The sequence below is a fragment of the Mugil cephalus genome, chromosome 5 (assembly GCF_022458985.1).
Source record: "Mugil cephalus isolate CIBA_MC_2020 chromosome 5, CIBA_Mcephalus_1.1, whole genome shotgun sequence".
Lineage (NCBI taxonomy): Eukaryota > Metazoa > Chordata > Actinopteri > Mugiliformes > Mugilidae > Mugil > Mugil cephalus.
This window is the reverse complement of record NC_061774.1, coordinates 14,449,515-14,467,697: the sequence shown is the minus strand read 5'-3', so window position 1 is coordinate 14,467,697 and position 18,183 is coordinate 14,449,515. Positions and strand designations below refer to the sequence as shown.

General features: G+C 42.4%; 1 protein-coding gene across 2 annotated transcripts in view; it reads right to left on the bottom strand.

The window, feature by feature from the left end:
- Nucleotides 1-18,183, bottom strand: part of LOC125008074 (A disintegrin and metalloproteinase with thrombospondin motifs 2-like) — a 110,516-nt gene that overhangs the window by 22,597 nt on the left and 69,736 nt on the right. For both annotated transcript variants that reach the window (XM_047585113.1, XM_047585114.1), the window contains exon 4: nucleotides 6,803-7,008. In XM_047585113.1, coding sequence (XP_047441069.1) covers nucleotides 6,803-7,008 — 206 coding nt within the window. The remainder of the gene's footprint in view (nucleotides 1-6,802; nucleotides 7,009-18,183) is intronic.

Sequence of the window (18,183 nt, the reverse complement as noted above, 5' to 3'; positions counted from 1 at the left end):
TGGGCCTGTGTGTGTGTGTGTCTGCTGTTTTCATCTTGCCTATCTGTCTGGCTACCTGCTGGTAATTCGGCCTCGTTCGCTAACGTCTGTCTCACTCCCTCGTTATCTTGGCAGGCTGAGGCAAACACGAGGAAGTGACAAACAATGACTCTGGGTGTGAGCTGTGTTTGCTTGTCTGAAGATGGACACGGACTCTTGGGTGGGTCAGTTTGCACTTGGCCCGATCCAGCCCGTTGCCTTGACAACCGTTAGGCCAATTAGGGGCGGTTGACTTGCAGGTGACCCCCAGCACCGCAAGTTTCACTCTAATGAGACGACACATTTGCTCGGGTACACACACACACACACAGGCAGAGACACACACACACACACACACACACACACACACACACACACACCTGCAGAGACAGTGTAATGTCCTTTAAGTTTCCCAACTTTATGTCTCCGTGCACTTTAACACTTGCGTACAGTTGGACACGTAACACAAAGATGCTGAACACTAGAAGACAGATATGCCACGGCAATTCATAATTCAAAACACGCCCACATGTTTGCCGAGATATGCTTACCCTTGCAAAAACACACATGCGCGCACACACACAGTATAGATGCAGTTCGTCTCTCATTTGCGCTGCTGGCTGTTCGCTGATCTGAGAGACGACACCGGATGACAGTACTCGGCGCCTAGGCTGGATATATCCAACACAGACTAAATCTTCCCAATTAAATGTGCATATGTGTTTTGTTATATGCATTAACTTATCACACAAAATTAATTGTGAAGACACTGGCAATGTGAAGTGCTGTGCATCAGTAATTGTTTAATTATATAAACTTTCAGTGGCACTGGGAAACATAAATAACAGAATGAAAATGGAGTCAAAGCAAAGAAATGTTCTAAAAGGGGAGAAGAAGGGAGTGTAGTTTTGACTGAAACCCATGAGCAAGAGCGGTTTATAACAGGGCAGTGAAACGTGGCTATGTTTGATCTACACTTTATTAATGTTACCTCCTTTACAATGTATTGTACTATATTGTCTCCAGGGCTGGTGCAATGCAAAATGGTCTAACCTTCCCCTATTTTTCCATTGGGTTTTATGCACTTTTTATATGTGTATACAGATGTGTCTTTTTGATTTTTTTTTAATAGAATTGTGTCTTTCCTGTGTTTTTTATTCTTTTATTTTTTTAATCTGAACAACCGCACAAGAGTTTCTATGTGTATAAGCACAAATGGCAAATCAAATTTCTTGAATCTTGACGGCCTCATGCCGTGCTACACCACTAACTATGAGTGAAAATGACTGTATTCTAATGTAACAGTCCTGCACTACATCTTCATGAACACCTGCAGCCAGAATAGTTTGGACTCTCCATTGGCAACATCTTAAAAGACTCATTGACAAATTCATCATCATTTAAATCATCAGTTAATTAATGTAACTCGTTTTGTGCTTTGTGACAATAACTGAGAGGTTGTTGCTGGAGATACCTGGGGTACTTTTCAGTGTCAAAACCACGCCCCCGGCCATTATAAGACCTGACTATTAATTCAATAACGGCCACTATTACAGGAAATATATTGAGGTTTTGTTTTTTGTTTTTTTACATTAGTCATGAAAAAATTCTATACTACGCTAGCTGAGCGATAATGACAATAAAAGGACAGGCTAAGTCTTGGAACTGAGAGGTCTGGACTTAAGTTTAAAAACTGAAATTACATTTTTATCATTACAAATAGTGAAGTACAGAAAAAGGAGTTGAATTACCAGGGACCAGTTCAAATGTGAATGGTACACAACCCTAAACAATATGTTTCCGCAGAGCTTTCATATGACGACGTGTTTAGAGAGTAGACATAATTTATTAGGCAATAAAATTTTGTCAAGAACATTTTGAAAAATGTGCATTAAAAAACACTCTCAGCTGCTGATGACACAGAACTGAGTCATCGAATTAAATTTGGCCAGAGTGCTATATAAATTAGGTAAGGCTTTGGACAGCTTTTCTATATCTTTTTTGTCAACACACACGGGAATATTTAAAACCTGAAAACCAGAATTTGAGCTCGGGGTCTGACAGTGCTCCGTACACACTGTATCTGTGACACTTCCAGCTAACAAGGTGTCTATTATTACCTGGACTACACCTCCTTTCCAGGCTCTTCCTGCCACTTATTAAAATGACTTTTCACCTCCTCCAGGAGCTTTGGTAAAGATGAGACTGAACACTCTACGATACTACCAGACAGCTGGAAATGACGGTTATGATACAGAGGAGGCATAAAAGTGCAGACAAAAGAAAAAGCTGTACATCAACGTGCCTCATAAAATTAAACATGTGCACGTACGGGCACCTATAAGGGCACCTCCCTTTTGTAGCAACTATTTATATCCATGGAGAGTGTGATTAACACTTTGTGGCACCTCTGGAAAGGTCTCGCTTAATGGGTGAGAGAGACAGGTAGACAGACAGATCACCACGGGCAACAAAGTCCATCACCATGATGGTCTCCACATGAAAATTACTGCATAATGACCACGGCACACAACATATTTTACATGATTTACCCTCACAACAAGATGCTTGTTTCAAGAAACCATTTCAGTCAAACTTTACTCACCTCCATTGTTTTTTTGTTTTTTTTTTCAGAAAACACTTCTGCACACTACGTGATATAACAGTTACTTCCTGATCTGATCGCACTTTTGGCTCACTGACACAACTTTCTAAGGCTGTTTTTGTAACCTGACCGGTGCAGAAAATAATCTGTGGGGAACCCTGTGGAGTTTTTGAACTCCACAGTAGTAGCGGTAGTGGTTGTCATGAACCATGAGCATCACACTGATCCACTGATTCACAGGTGGCACTGAACTAAATGGGAGAGCTGGTTAGTTGTTACATGTGATGTAGCCTCTCTTTAAATGTACTTAAATTCACTGAGGAAGTGGTGACTCCACCATATTTTCTGTTGACTCGTGATCCATCTGACTAGATATTTATTTTGATGTAGGTATGGTCCATTAATTATGCTTAATATTCTCTGTCCCAGTTTGATCAATTCACATTTTATTTTGACATTTCCTATTTAGCCTCTGCTGATTTCCAGTTATGATGCAGCAAGAATTGTGCTTATTTGTGGGTAGTAATTCTGAATGTAGTATCTATCGGTGGTTCGGAAAAGGTCACACGGTCAGATCTATTCCAAGTTCACTGATACAACTGAAAAAAAAGGAAGGAAACCACATGAGAAAGGAGTGGGAAGCAGAGAATTATCAATTTGACATACTCACTCACACATACTCAGTTGAACTCTATAGACAGAATGTAGTAATTTTCTGTGGGAGTGTTTTCATAACCTGCAGACAATAAATAGTAGTGTCCATTCCACACACACACACATCTTTCACATTGGTGGTTAACCCTTTAAGACCTGAACATCTGCCTGCGCATAAAAAAAATAAAATAAAAACTTGCGGTATTTGAATTACCGTAACTCACTGATGGACAAAATTGAAAGTGTAGCTGAACACTGGGTGATTACGGTAATGATGACGCACCACTGCTGTGGGCTGCGGGTTGGGGAGCAAAACAAGACCAGGGGGAGAACCAGGAAGAGAGAGTTGTTTGGAGGAATTTGTTGGTAAAAACGAAGTTAGTTATACCTTTGAGATGTCACACAGGTCTTCCAGACAAAAGCACAACTTCCCAATGTTCAGCCACACTTTGTCAATAGCGCAAACGATTGTGAGTTAAGGTAATTCATAAACTGTGAGCTTTAATGGATCACCAGCGGTCGTTAGGTTTTAAAGGGTTAAAAACTGACTTACATTTATTCATAGAAACTGACTCAGGTCAAACTCTAACCCCAACCGTAACTGTGACCCAGCCTTAGACTCAGTCCTTAGAAAGTAAGGGCTGGTAAAAATATCCTTACTTTCCCAAAACATCCTCCCTCTGACGGTCTAAAGCTCAAATTTGTCCTCATAACGATAGTTGTACAAGGACATTTCACGCATGCCTGCACACAGCCCACCTTGACTCTTGACAGAAGGGCAGAGATGAAAAAAAGTAAAGAAGCAGAGGATGGAAGATAGAGAAAGTCAGTACAAACACACACCAGGAGATCAGAGGAGAAAACAAACATTGCGTAGTCTTTATAGTAAAACCTACAGCACACAACACAAGACATTACTTGAAGTTGGCTGTTCAACAGACAAAAGACCCTTTTTTAAAACATGAAAAAAAAAAACAATTGAAGGTTTAAATATGAACACGGAGAAGTCGACCTGAAGAGCAGAGCTGTACAGCTTGAAAACAATTAAATTAGCACGTGCAAACATATCAGGATGCTGATGTTTTACTCCAGGTGAAAGGCAATAAAGACTATAACTTTATTACCATTAATATGTGGTTTGGCACCAACACAATTATAATATTCATGATACACAGGATAAGATGTTAAAATCCCTCAAACACATTTAGAAGTAGAGTCCAACTGAAAACCAACCAGCTACCAGCTAACAACCAACAAGAAGACACAACAAGAAGTGTGTGGCACATCATTGGGGTTTTCAAGTGGGCACTTCCCTTCACAGATGTTTTGTTAAGTTAGGCCAACGACACCTCAAGAAGGCTCAACAGTGAGATCCAGCGTCCTGGAGTCTCCCCCCTCCACGCTGCCACTGCACAACCATGTGACTTTCAACCACTCAGAGGTTAGCTTAGCCCTTTTTACTGCTATTCAACAAAATACACACTTGTGTCTGGTCAGGTGTCTCAGCTACCTCTCTCTCCGGGAAGGGAAGGGGTGGGACAAGAAAAGAGACTCTGATTCAGGTAGGTGATGAGGGGAGGGTAGAGGAATACCTCTAAAGTACCATTTACCATTACTAATAGACACAACAGTCTGAATTACCGAGCTAACGAATGCCAACTAAGACGAATGCTAAGATGAGAGAACCTGGTCAAACTCCGCTTTTCAAAAGTTATATGATGCCTCTGCAACCTGGTTAACTTAAAAAAAAATAAAATCTATTCGACCAAACTAGTGATGCAGTTTAGTGATGTTTCGTCCAGTCAGAGGCTCCTCTGTTACGGAGCAGACGCACAAATATTCCCTGCGGCACGCACATGATGAAAGGCAGCTTTCTGATGGGATGTTTGTCTTGTTCTTGAGTAGAAATAATTTGAAAACTATTAGTTCGCAATAAGTGTTTATAAAAAACTATTTGTGCCTTTCTGAACACCGCATTGGTTCGGCTCCACTCCTGCTATGAATACCTTCAGTGGACACCATCTTCCAAAATCCTTCTCCTCATCCTAAACGTTTCTTTCAGTGAATCTTCACACAAGCCTGCCGTGACTCACATTATACTTTTATAACTTCATTGAGGAGATGTTCTCATAAACTATCCTTGACAGGGAGGAGTAACAATGCAAGCAGCCGAGGTGCTGAGAGCCGGGGAGAGTCAGAGAAAGACAGACAGAGAAAGAAATTAAATAAAGAGCGAGAGAGAGAGAGAGAGAGAGTCAGACAGAGCGCACCCATCCTGAAGTGAGCAAAGCAAACTTTCAAGAAGAAAGTCGCCCAGATGCCACGCGTGGGAGGCAGCCCTTATTTATTTATTTATTTATTTATTTCTGTTTATCTGGCTGTCAGTAATTTATTCCGAATGCGCTGTTTAAAATACTCCTTCTCCCTCTGTCTCTCCGTGTCTTCTCCACAGATTAGAGGGGGGGAGGGGGCTGCGACGGGGTGGGGGTGGGGGGGGGGCTGCCGATTCCCTTCTCCTATATTGTCTGACAAATATCTAAAAGGGGAGGCAGAGAGCGCAGCGGCTCTTGTTCTCTCTCAAGCGCTGAACTGAGACAAAGAGGTGTGGTAGGATTTGTTGCTCTGCGCTCGCACCTGCTTAACAGTCGGAGGTTGGTTCCTTGCGCAGTGGGTCTCAATACGAGCAAAAGCAAACAGGAGCCCGCACACAAACAGGCGCGCGCGGGCACATGCGAATGCATGCAAACAGCACTCTCACCCCAGGTTTAATTTGCAAAGATTAAAGTCTGCACTGTGTTCATTATCACACCGACACACGCGGCACACGTGCGCGCGCGGGCGCACACACACTAGTAACAACAGCTGGGAGTGTGAGTGCTAAGTGTTGTTGTGGCCTGGAGCAGCACTACCTGCTGTTTCTGCATCCCCCCCACCCCTCCATCTTTCTTTTTCCTCTCTCATGCACACACACTCACAATGAATGATGACATGACACAAAACCTGATGAAATGATATGTAGGAGCCCCTTCAGTGCAGAGGGCTCACCTTACACACACACACACACACACACACACACACACACACACACACACACACACACACACACACACACACACACACACACACACACACACACACACAATGAAATCTCATCATATTCAGATAGAGAAAAAAGGATTACCCGCGGCTGATTGCTGGATGAGAACATGTAGGGAGGGAATTGAATCTTCATTCAGATGGTGTATGTATGTATGTATGTGTGTGTGTGTGTGTGTGTGTGTCTGCGATTTACTTTCTATTCAGCTCAAACGGAAAAGTTTCCTCATTTGGCAATTCCATTTTTAAACTACATCTACAAATATATAGTAGGGATATTTTTAGGAATCTGGGAACCTGTGTATCGAGTTTGCATTAACATGTTTTGACATGTTCATCTCATACTTGAAATCGATTTACTTTCAAAATGCCTGATTCGGTCACGCATTCCTACATTTAGCATGTGTGTGTTTCTGTCTGGACACTTACGATGTTCATCAGAGTCAGCAGGTACTTCTGGACGTGCTCCTTCCCGTGAAACTGCACCACGGAGTCATCAACGCCGAGCAGCACCTCGATGTTGTAGGCTCTGTCCATGCTCTGTCTGCGCGTCCGCCCTGCCCGCGTGTTGTTGATGCTCTGCTCCACGCCACGATACAGAGACTCCAGGTCCATCAGACCGCCAAGATCTGCACCTTGAGATAGAAAACACACATTCTGTCAATATCGAAATGTTCTGAAAAGAAAAAAAAAAACTTTTTCCATCAATTTTTGTGAACATATCACATTAAATATCACTAAGCTAATGTTATTCTCTACAAGGATAGCATATTTTAACATCTGTGATAAAACAATGGTGAAAACGAAATCTCCTCAATGGTCATGTTACTGCTAAAAGCCGCAGAGAAACTCAGTGGAGCTTGTCTGTCTGCTATGTCCAAGGTCATCAGTGAATTCCAAAATCTCCATCTCTGAGGTAACGCGATTGAGGAAACGACCAAGCCTCGATTGTCTTGGGACAGGAGCTACTGCCAGAGGGTTTGTGAGGTGCAGCTTAGACGATCAACCTTTGCTCAGAATGTACTGTCAGTTCAGGGAAGCTTAAACTGGAACAAATTACCCGTCAAGATGAAAGAATGTCCAACTTTCTTTTAAAGTTCAACTTAAACACTGGATCCTACGCAACCAAACCCATGTGCTGGTCCTTTTTTTGTATGTTCGTTGTTTGGCGACTGTGGATGAAATTAAGCATGCAATGCTAACTCTATATTACTGTTCCGACAACATTAACCAATTAATGACCATTGGAAGCAGCTGACAAAGTTAATTGGGGTATGACACCAACACAAAAAAGGAGACAGAAAATACTAAAAAAATAAAAATAACAGCACTGTCAGTTGAACAGAGATTCTAGAATGTTGTCACAGACTCTGGATTCTAGAATGTAACAGACAGACTTCTGTAGATGACATCATCAATATATACATGTTCTACTCGTTTCACTAGTTAATATTTGGTGAAGTTAATATATAGGCGTTCCTCGGCAACCAGAGCCTCGAACTAGCAACCAAGTGTCAGCTACAGAGAAATGGGCAACGAGTGATACGCTTTGTACAATGTCTTACGGGGCTTAAATGGGCGAAGTCTGTAGTGGTCTCGAGAACGATGTCACACATGCTAGATTCTCAAACGTTGTCACAGATGTCAGCGTTTATCCGTCGACTAATGCTAACACGTTTTGCATGTTACACTGTGATAACTGACACGTGTCGTTTGCAGTCGCATTCTTCCAAATCTGCTCGGCTGCTGTGTGCACGCTTCCCACTGTTGTGTCACACTGTCTCGACTTCCACCGTTACATCAAGCGTCACATCAACATACACATGTGTACTTGTTTGAGCGCTTCGCATAGCTGTGGCTCCTGTTTGCTTTCCAAGACACCAGTTGACAGAACGGAGCATGTGTGTCCCTTGTAACCAGTGGTAACGGTGCGGCTATCCTTCGCAGATCCCCCTCCTAATCAACCAAATATTTCTACTCCCGTCTGAATAAAAGGAACAGATGGTGCTTGCTAAACACATGGATTAAGACAGCTCTCTCACACAGGGGCTGCCCACCCTGCTCTTTTCTTGGCTTGCTACATTCTAGGAAAGAAAAAAAAAGCGGATTAAAAAGGGAACTCAATTTGAGGTTAATCCATCCAAAAGTATGCAACCAACAGCAGCCCTGATTTGTTCAGATCACTAATTACTTTACACACGTACGTCAGGCTACGTGCCGTTACGTTGTTTTGACATTCTTTGGATAAATTCTTGTCTCCAAGTTATGATCGTGCTTCTTTCTTCATTTTAAATGAGCTGGAGTCGGTGAGGATACGGAAGATAAATTGTCTTGTCTCCAGAGCCAAGGCCATCCTTCCCTCACATGCTACATTCCCTCAGCATCCCCCCCCCTCCGCCCCACCCACCCTCCCTCCCTCTCATTCTCCTAGTATCTGTAGGCAGAGCATGGCCTTGCTCGTATGGAAGCCATGGAAGGCCGAGTCATGCAGTCTTGAACATGTGGTCTCAGTGGATTCAACAGAGCAATACCCTCCCTGGCTAGAACCAAGGCCTACCACAAGATAGATAAAGATAACACACAACACATCTGAAAGAGTGATGTGTGTGTGTGTGCGTGCGTGCGTGGTCCATGAACAAACATTTCCAATTGGGCTATAAATCACTGTTCCAACAGGAGCTTTCATTTAGCTGAAGCCAGGATGTACGGGCGGTTAACTATAATAGATACACCGTGTTTGAGTGCACTTTATTTTGGAGGTGCTGCACGTCGAGCTCGCTGAACCCGCGGCGTTAGGGAACAGTTGTGGCGCCACTGTTTTGACGCATGCAGTTATAACAAGCGTTAAGCGGAGGAAAAAGTAAAGATGCCGGAGGAAGATACGGGGAAGACAAGGGGAGAAAAAGACAGATCTGCCACCTTGTCTCCTAATCAGCAAGGGGCTTCCTGCTTTCCCACTCCCTCTTATGCAACGTTTCCAAGACAACGGGCTCATGGGTAAAACAACTACCACGTGGTTCACATTGGCTCTGGAGTTGCTAGCAGAATTAATCTGAAAGTCTGACTATTATCCCTGCCCACATTCTAGTGAGTGACAGAATATCAGCACAGAAACAGACAAACAGAAGGTGGGGAAAAGAAAGAGAGTAATGTAGAGGAAGTTTAACATTATTTCGGCGCATACTTATGTTCTGTTTCATAGTACAAGATGGTAAACATTTCTGCTCCTTGTTAGCAGAGGAAAGTGGGTTTAAGGCGGTGTACTTCACAACAACCCCTGGCTCTTCCTTGTTATAGCTGCCTTTAACGAGCCTGATGTCATAACCTCACCATCTGCTTCTAAAGACAGGTCCGGGTATTTTTACCTCTTGCTTATGTAATGTTAAGACATAAAACGCAGGAACAACAACACCGTGTTCTTACTTTTAACTCAAATTAATTCAAAGAGACACAAACATAGTAGCAAACAAGAATTTGTTAAAAGCTGCTTAACCAGGTCTAACTTCTGAAACGGCTTTATTGCACCTCTGCCCTTGCTTACCCTTGGTGGAACACTATATTTTCTCTGGCTTCAGCTGTTTTTCAGAACAACTTTTTCAGAGAAAACTGTGGAGAGATTGAGGGAGGTGGTGAGGGAGGTGAGAGGTAGAGCTGAGGGGTGTGATGGATGAGAGAGAGACGAGAGGAGACCAGAAGGACCTTGGGTGTTGTGAGTTCCGCTTCAAGCTCCTGCAGTGATGGAGAATATCACTTTCCTGAAGAGCATCTGAATCTGTCTGTGTATCTGCGGGTGAAGCGCCAGGGTGCTGCTGTGTTTCTGATGACTTAACTAAATCTGTTAACTTGGCAGGGAGTTCATGATACGAAAGGTACTGCGATACTTGAGTCACGATACGATACGTATCGCGATACTTGAGTCACGATGCGATACATTATATGAGAATTCTTTAAATGCAGCTTAAAATACAAGCTGAATGTATGTACATCAGATGACAGTGATAATTCACTGGACAAACTGAGTCTAAAAAACATATTGATACAAATTCAATCAAATTCCAATCCCAGTTTATTGCACTTGTACAGAAAGTGGATCAAGTTTCTTGCCACTTAAATGTTTGAACGCTCTGCTGAAGAGATGTGAAAATAAAATGCTTATGCATACATATTGCTGAAGTACTCCTTTGCTTCGGATCAACGGGTAAGTTGCGCTGCTACTGCGCTAATATCTCATGGTGTCTCATTAGATGAGTTCGCAAGTTGGTCGTGTTGCCTGAATATCTAACCGGAGCGATGCACAGTTTGCAAACTGCGTACTCTTTGTCCAGCTTATTAGTCCCTACCTCCAAATGTCAGTTTTGAATTTTGATTGCGTTTCAAGCTTTGCCGCTACCGCCACGCTCGCCTCTGCGGCTTGTCTGTCCACTTGCCTGGCTCAGCACTGCAGTGTAGAGCTGGACAGGTCGATCTAAATAATGATAGTATCGATACCAAGGCCAGTATCGGTATCGAATCAATATTAGCGTGATGAGGTTGACACTTTTGTTACAGTTTCTCTTCTATACTTCCAGTAAATTAGTTCATGCAGCTTGTCTTCAAGTGTGTAATCTGTCTGTACTTGGAGGAGAAGACAATTACACTGGATGCAGATCCACTTCTTTGGTGGAAAATGAATGAGCCAACGTTTCCCTCTCTGAGCAGTTTTTATATTTATTATTACAATGTTGCTTTTGTTTGCTTATTTTCCTCAACTGACTACTGTTACTGACATTATTTTCCATTGTTGTTGTGTTGTTTATGTTGTTATATTTATATTTTTGCTGCATTGTTCCTTTTTCTTATTTTGCAATAATGACTTTTTTCTAAAACAATTTTGTGTAGTAAAAGGAGACCTATTTAAATTCTTAACTGTTAGATTGTTTCATATTGTAATTAGTTAAGAAAACAGGTTTATTTGCCTAAATATTTGCCCTGTAGTTTATCATAATCATAGTCAACTAATTAAAGGGAAAAATACGAAGTTATTTGACGATCAAAACATTTCACGAAAATGTATCGGTATCGGCAATACTAGCGCTGTATGTACTTGGTATCCCAAATTTCCCAGTATCGCCCACCCCTGCTACAGCGACACCTTGTGGAGTGGAGGTGCGGAAGTCACTCAACCACGATCGACCTGAACATTGATTTTTTCTTTTTCTTTCAAAATCGATATTGTACCGGAAGAAAAGGTATCGCAATATATTGCTTTGTCGATATTTTTTTTCACCCCTACACAATTAACCTAAAGTAGACTATATGTGACACTGATTACTTTTTATCTGCATGCAACTTATGATTATATATCATCTTCACCTCCTCCCGCAGCCTCCATCTCTTTACACCTTACCTGCAGCTTTCCTTTCCTCCTTCTTTTCTATCCACCCATCATCAAACCTCATTTACTTTTTCACACTCCTATCTGTATCCACACACACACACCGCAGCCCCCTACTCCTGATGATCACACGCAAACACTTTGCCCTACATGTACACCTCCTCCCACACGCTGCCCGTGCTCTCCCGGCGTTTTCATTCAGGTGGAGTAGAGAGTCTGGCCTTATTAGGAGACAAAGGTTCTTTGTCTTTCAACCTTTGCAAAATGTCAAGAATGTCTGGTTTGCCCGCTGAATACGAGGTGGTGGTGCAGCCGGTGGTGGTGGTGGTGGAGGAGGAGGAGGAGGAGAAAGAGGGAGTGGGGGTCAAGAGAGTAAGGGGAGAATACAAGCCACAACAAGAGGGAGCGAGAATGGTGGCGATAATTCAGGTCAGGACACATTTTACTAGAGCAGAGGTCTTTGGTTAAAGGTGAGTGCTTGGCAGACAGGCGTGACAAGTCCGCATTCAACATGACTCGGTGTGACCTATGATGGTCACTCTGGCCTGTGTCAGGAATACCGGCGTCGGTACGGATACGACACCCCGCGTGTGTTCAACGCGGTCTGTTATTTAAGTTATACTACATGTACTGTACGTTTCACGGAACTCAAATATAACAAACTGGAAAAAGTCAACTGGGGTTTCTGATGTAGCCCGCTAATATCTCACATCTAATATCTGGATATCAGATATGCAGGGCTTCCTGTTCCCTGTCGGGCCATTGTTTACAGTGAGACTAACACCTTGAGATGTGAGGATGGACTTGTAATTAAGTGGGAATGCCTAAAACTAAAACTTTTACCTGTACCTGAACATTTATAGTCAACACTGCTCAAACTACAAACAGAAAGATTATCCCTAGCCTATAGATATCTGCGTCTTCGTGCTGCCTGGTGATTATACTTCATGTTTTATGGATGTTTCATAAACCTCTATTACAGCCAAGTATGTGAGACTCAGAACCTTGTGACAAGTGATCGATGAAGCAAAACTCAACTCAGACAGTTGGAGGGGCTGCATCTGACAATTTCTGTTTTTAACTTTTTGAAGCAGATACTCCGACAATAAGAAGCGAAGCGAAAAAGGAGCTACAGTTTGAACTTACTTCTCTGTGCCTATTTTTTTTTCTTTTTCATTTGTTTCACTACTATTTCTGTCTCTTTTTTTGTGTACAAACAAACGAAACACTGAATTCGTCTCGGGAGAAAAAACTGTTATCCTTACATTTAAAGAGGTTCCATATGTCATCACCGGTGAAGCGTCGTTCTTAAACCATAACCTTGTACTTATAAATCTATTCCTACAGTTTAAGGTCTCACGTCACTACAGCAAACACAGTGAGGTTTTAGAAAATAAGGCTGGGGTGAATTTGCAAGTACGTTTATAAGCACGAGTGTTTAGGGCTGCTAAAAGACAGTCATGCATTATTAGCATCAGCTGATTTTTTTTTTCAGAAGACTGCTGCCTTGTTTCAGTTGTTGAAGCCAAAAAAGTCGCCTTTATGAAAATGCGACAATCACATTAACAAGATGAAAACTGGTTGCACGGTGGCTTTGAGGCTGTCTACCTACGCACACAGCTTGCCCCCGAGGGACGGTTGGAACCTTTGTGTTCATTTAGGCTATTTTTCAAATACAGTGCTTATTTATGAGTGGCAGGATGGGAGATGGTGAACTCATTAGTCGTTACCTGAGTTCAAGGCTGTGTCTCCACGGGGAGGCCCAGAAATCCACACGAACTAATTTGCTTACAGACACGTCTTGGTCACATAGCTCAGGTCATGAACACTGTGTCTCCCCAGTGACAGCTTTATGGGTTGTCAAGGTGATGAGTGGCTCGGACAGTGGAGCGTTAACGCTGCAGCTATAGCATCTGGGCAGGAAGCAACATGCATTTCTGTCCCGCACAATGTCCCTGTACTGAATGCTCATTATTTCTGAGCAGTCATACGACTGTGGAACACATACTGAACTACGGTCCCCATAATCACCCTGCTGTTAATTATTTAGGTTGGCAATCAGCAATCTAATTTTACATGGACAGCTCCCCGAAGACCGTAATAATTATTCATACATCAAGCGCTGAACTTGGCCTATTTATTAATAACTGCTTCAGGTTAGGGCTGTTTATTTTCAAAAGGGAATTTCGATATTGCTGATTAGATGTTTCGAGTGGTCGAGCTTTGGCTGAAATTTGTCCAAATATTAGTAACATTTCGACTGCTGCGTTAGATCTACCTGTGCGGCTCTGAAGAGGAGCAGAGGACCATTTTTTATTATTGCACGAAACGGCTTTTATAATCAGCAGGTGAGAGGGCCACCTATCTTCCCTGCTGCTCGGTGTGTCTGTGTGGATTTCTGGCGGTTCGGGAGACAAGGCAACCTTTAGCTCTTCCCTCTTACATAACTGTCTGTCAGTCAGAAGCACACGGGGCTGCTGGCTGCCGGGGAGGTGCAGTGGTGCACACACTCCCCCCCGTGTCCCGCTATGCCACAGTTTCATTAGTCGAGCTGAGGCATTCCTCAGTAAACTCTATAATGTATGCAGTTACCTACACGTTCATAAAGCAAAAGCAACAAATGAAATGAGCACTATGGAGTTCCGAACCTGTCAGATTGCACATGTTGTTGCATATGAGCCTAAACTGATATTTCTGCAGGGACGTCAATAATTACAGCGAAGGGGAACGGCGAATGTAAACATAGCAAACACGTCTCAAACCGCGGTAATCCAATCACAGCCGTCCACGGAGGAAATATTGCCAGCGGAGATCAATCATGTCCCCTAACTCTTTGTCTTCTCTCTGCGGTTGGATCCACAGAGCTCGATGTAAACGGTGGAGCCCCAGTGTTCAATAAGACAGTAAAGCCAGGCTGATATGAGGCTTACTTCAGGTCTTATCCAGTCTGAAACTGACCTGTCTGAGCACCTGTCTGCCTCTCCTTCTCCGTGTCTGTCCGCATCAGCCTCAGGACATTTAGAAAGGTCTCTTATGAAATCAAAAAATGAAAAACATCTCCAGCCATGACAGAGCAGCAGAGACACAAACCAAATGAACCCCAACGTGTACGGTAGGTGACAGCATTTGAAGTCAAGGAGCGACGTTCATCTACATCTCTCATCAGCCGGTATGCAAAACTTGCGCAGCTATAGATTTGTGCATCGGGAGTGACAGAGGCTGACAGCGAGGTCCAAGGCCCACCTCACAGAGCAGCAATAAATCTGAACGGAGACAGCCTCCTGCTGGTTTGAATGGTTTGTGGGCCCCTTGCCGCCTCTTTCTCCTCAGCCCTGAAACCCCTCTCTGCCTGTCAACCGTCTATCACACCGTGTATCCTCTCACGCATCAATATGTAAAAGTGATGAAAAGTTAATTAGTTCATCTTGCAGGAAATGCAGCGTGGGGAGAATTTGGTTTGTGTGTTTGCTTTTATGCAGTTTGAAAGGGTTTGAGATGGCCATTTTTTTGTTGATATTTAAGTAATTAGACTGATTGATTTGTCTTTGTCACTAGTGTGTACTTCACCGAGCTGCAAACACAACGCTGACACAGCATCACGTTAAAAAGGTAACATGGCAAATTTGTTAGGAAAACGTGGCTCATATAGAACTTAAGCAGAAACACACCAGGGTTAGTGTTTAGTTGTTGAAGTACTTGAATCGAGGTTTGATGTAAATAAATTATCGATGAATCTTGAAAAATCTAACTTCATGAGATTTAGTAACCGAGATAAAGGCACTGATGGATTGATTGTATGTATGTATGTATGAATGTATGTATGTATATATATATATACATACACTCCATTAATTTCAATACATATATGGATGGTATTGAAATTAATAGAGTATGGGAAACTAAATTTTCGGGTGTCATGCTGAATGAGGATTTGAGTTGGAAATCACATATAAATTATACAAAGGTGAAAACATAAAATACAGTTGCTACGTTACATAAGGATTCTTAGAGTCATAAGAATAATCAGTAGAAAACAATACAGAGATCCAACAAATCCATTATTCTGTCCGTTAAAATTGTTGATATTTCAAGAATTAGCAGATTAGAGTATTTTGCAAATCATGTTCAAAGCTCATAAAAAATGTTACCAATCAACATTCAGAAAAGATTTGAAAAAAGAGAAATAACTTTAAAGGAACAGATTTTTTTTTAAAAAAAAGGTAAGATTCAGGACTAAACTTATGGAACGTTATGTTTCTGTGGAAGGAATCAGATTGTGGATCAATCTGAACAAACAAACAAACAAAGAATCTAAATCAAAATTCATGAAACATGTTCGTTTGATTGTTGTACCCATTGTGCAGTCACGAAAGGTCTACAAACATTTATTGTTTTTGTTTGTACGATGGGATTGTGTCTCGAGAACTAAAATGGAAACGTGCTGTTTATTGCGTTGTTTTTTTGAAGTTGAAGTTCTCTGTAAATTGATTCTTGGGGTAAAAGGTTTAGATCATGAGACATTATTCTTCTCTCTGCTCCTTTTCATTCAGATTTGAGAACTTTTGTGTTCATACTGAAGTGTTTTAATCAATGAATGAAATGAAAAAAAAAAAAACTAAACTAAAACCATGCTCTGCTACAAACTTTTCTTCCACAGTTTGGAACTGAGCAGATATTGTACAATTTTTATTTTTTTTTATTTTTATTATTATTATTTTCTGTTGTTTGCTGTGGCTGAAAGCTGGGGCCGGGGAAAGTGAGTGAAAGGCTTTAGGCCAGACAACTAAAACAGTGAGGTGGAAAAGAAAATATACTCCTTAGAGTGGAGACGACCTGCAGAGTTGTTTAATAAGCGTCTATTGGTAGAATAAGTACTTTCAAATTCCACGTGTATAGTGTGTGTAGCATATAAGCAGACTAATCACTGATTGGTAATCAGATCGGGTACATGTTCACCGTCTCTCTGCAGGGACGGAACAGTACGTATTCAGATCTTACATAAAACGCATTGTGGAACCTACCAAAAATAAAACTTTCCACTCCGTGTTCCTGTCCTCCCTGCTCCTACCCTCCTTTCCCTCACGCATAGCCCGAGGCAATGTCCTGTCTTGTCCTGTCCTGGCTGTGAAGTACTCAAAGAACAGCCAACACCGGCCCCTTGAGACACACAGCACCACAGTTACTATGACAGGCCAGCCAGCCAAACATCTGTCAACCTGAGCACTGTAGGGATGGAGGGAGCCGAGGAGGAGGAGGAGGAGGAGGAGGAGGCTGTGCGGGAGAAGGAAGATAAAAGAAGAGAGAAAATGGTAGAAGCGAAGGGGGACAAAAATAAAGAAGAGGGAAAAATAATAGGTAGAAAAGGAAAAGGAAGCAGCGGCGACTGAGAGTTTAACTGTTCACATTATTAATCAGTGTTTGTGATCTAGAGAATGAAAGTTCAGCTCACAATCATAAGTAGTGTCTTAAGCCTGGATATGTTATATGTTATAGTTTGAGTTTCCTTTTCCTTTTTTTTTTTGCAGGGTTCCTGCTTTGAACAAATATGTATGTTTAAATCCTTCATTAGCCAGTCGTACAGTTTTTTTTTTTTTTTTTAAATTCTGTTAATTAGCAACATTTGGCACCTTCGGCAGCGTGTGAAGTCAGCTGCTGCGCAAAGGTTTTCTAAAACAGGCTACCAAACAGACTATTAACGCGCTACGAACTCAGGCTCTCAGGTGACACTTGGGTGACGCCTCGATTATTTTATGCTTAAGAAATAAACGTTGAGTCGTTAAAGTGGCGAGTCGCACTGGATCGTGTCCCTTTAGTCACTATTTCCTGTCTATTTTTAACCACTTTACTACCAGTCAAAAGTTTGGACACGCTCAATTTCAATTCAGTGAAAAGCACTGGTAGTGTGTGGGTTTTAATTTTCAGAAATGAGGAAGCGTCATGTTGATACCTGCGTGATTTGACAGGGCAGTCAGAGAACGCCCTGAGGCAAAGCAGGTGGAAACAACCGCCGTAAACCAGTAATAACAACAGCTCACCTGTGAGAACGCCCCCCGTAAAAACCAGACGACCCAACAGGTTACAGGTGTCGGAAGTGACAGCGACCCCCCCCTGTTTCCACCAGTTTCCTCTCATCTTCTCACCCTCCCTCTGTCTCGTTTTGCTTAGTTTTCCTCCTCTCTTCATTAGATGCACCTTTGGAAGGGCGTTTGCAACGAGGCTGGATGCGGAGTAAGAGTGGGTGAGGGAACAGTAAGTCTATCTAAAGGTGTGAGACAATATGTATGCAAATGTTCTCTCCAAGCAGCTCGCCAACGGAGCCAAGCCCACATGCCCCGCCGTGGGGCAGCCGAACGAGGATTTATCATCTAATATCACCTCATCGTGAAAGATAATAATAAACACGTTTGCCAGGCTGTAAGTTACGCACCGTCTCTAA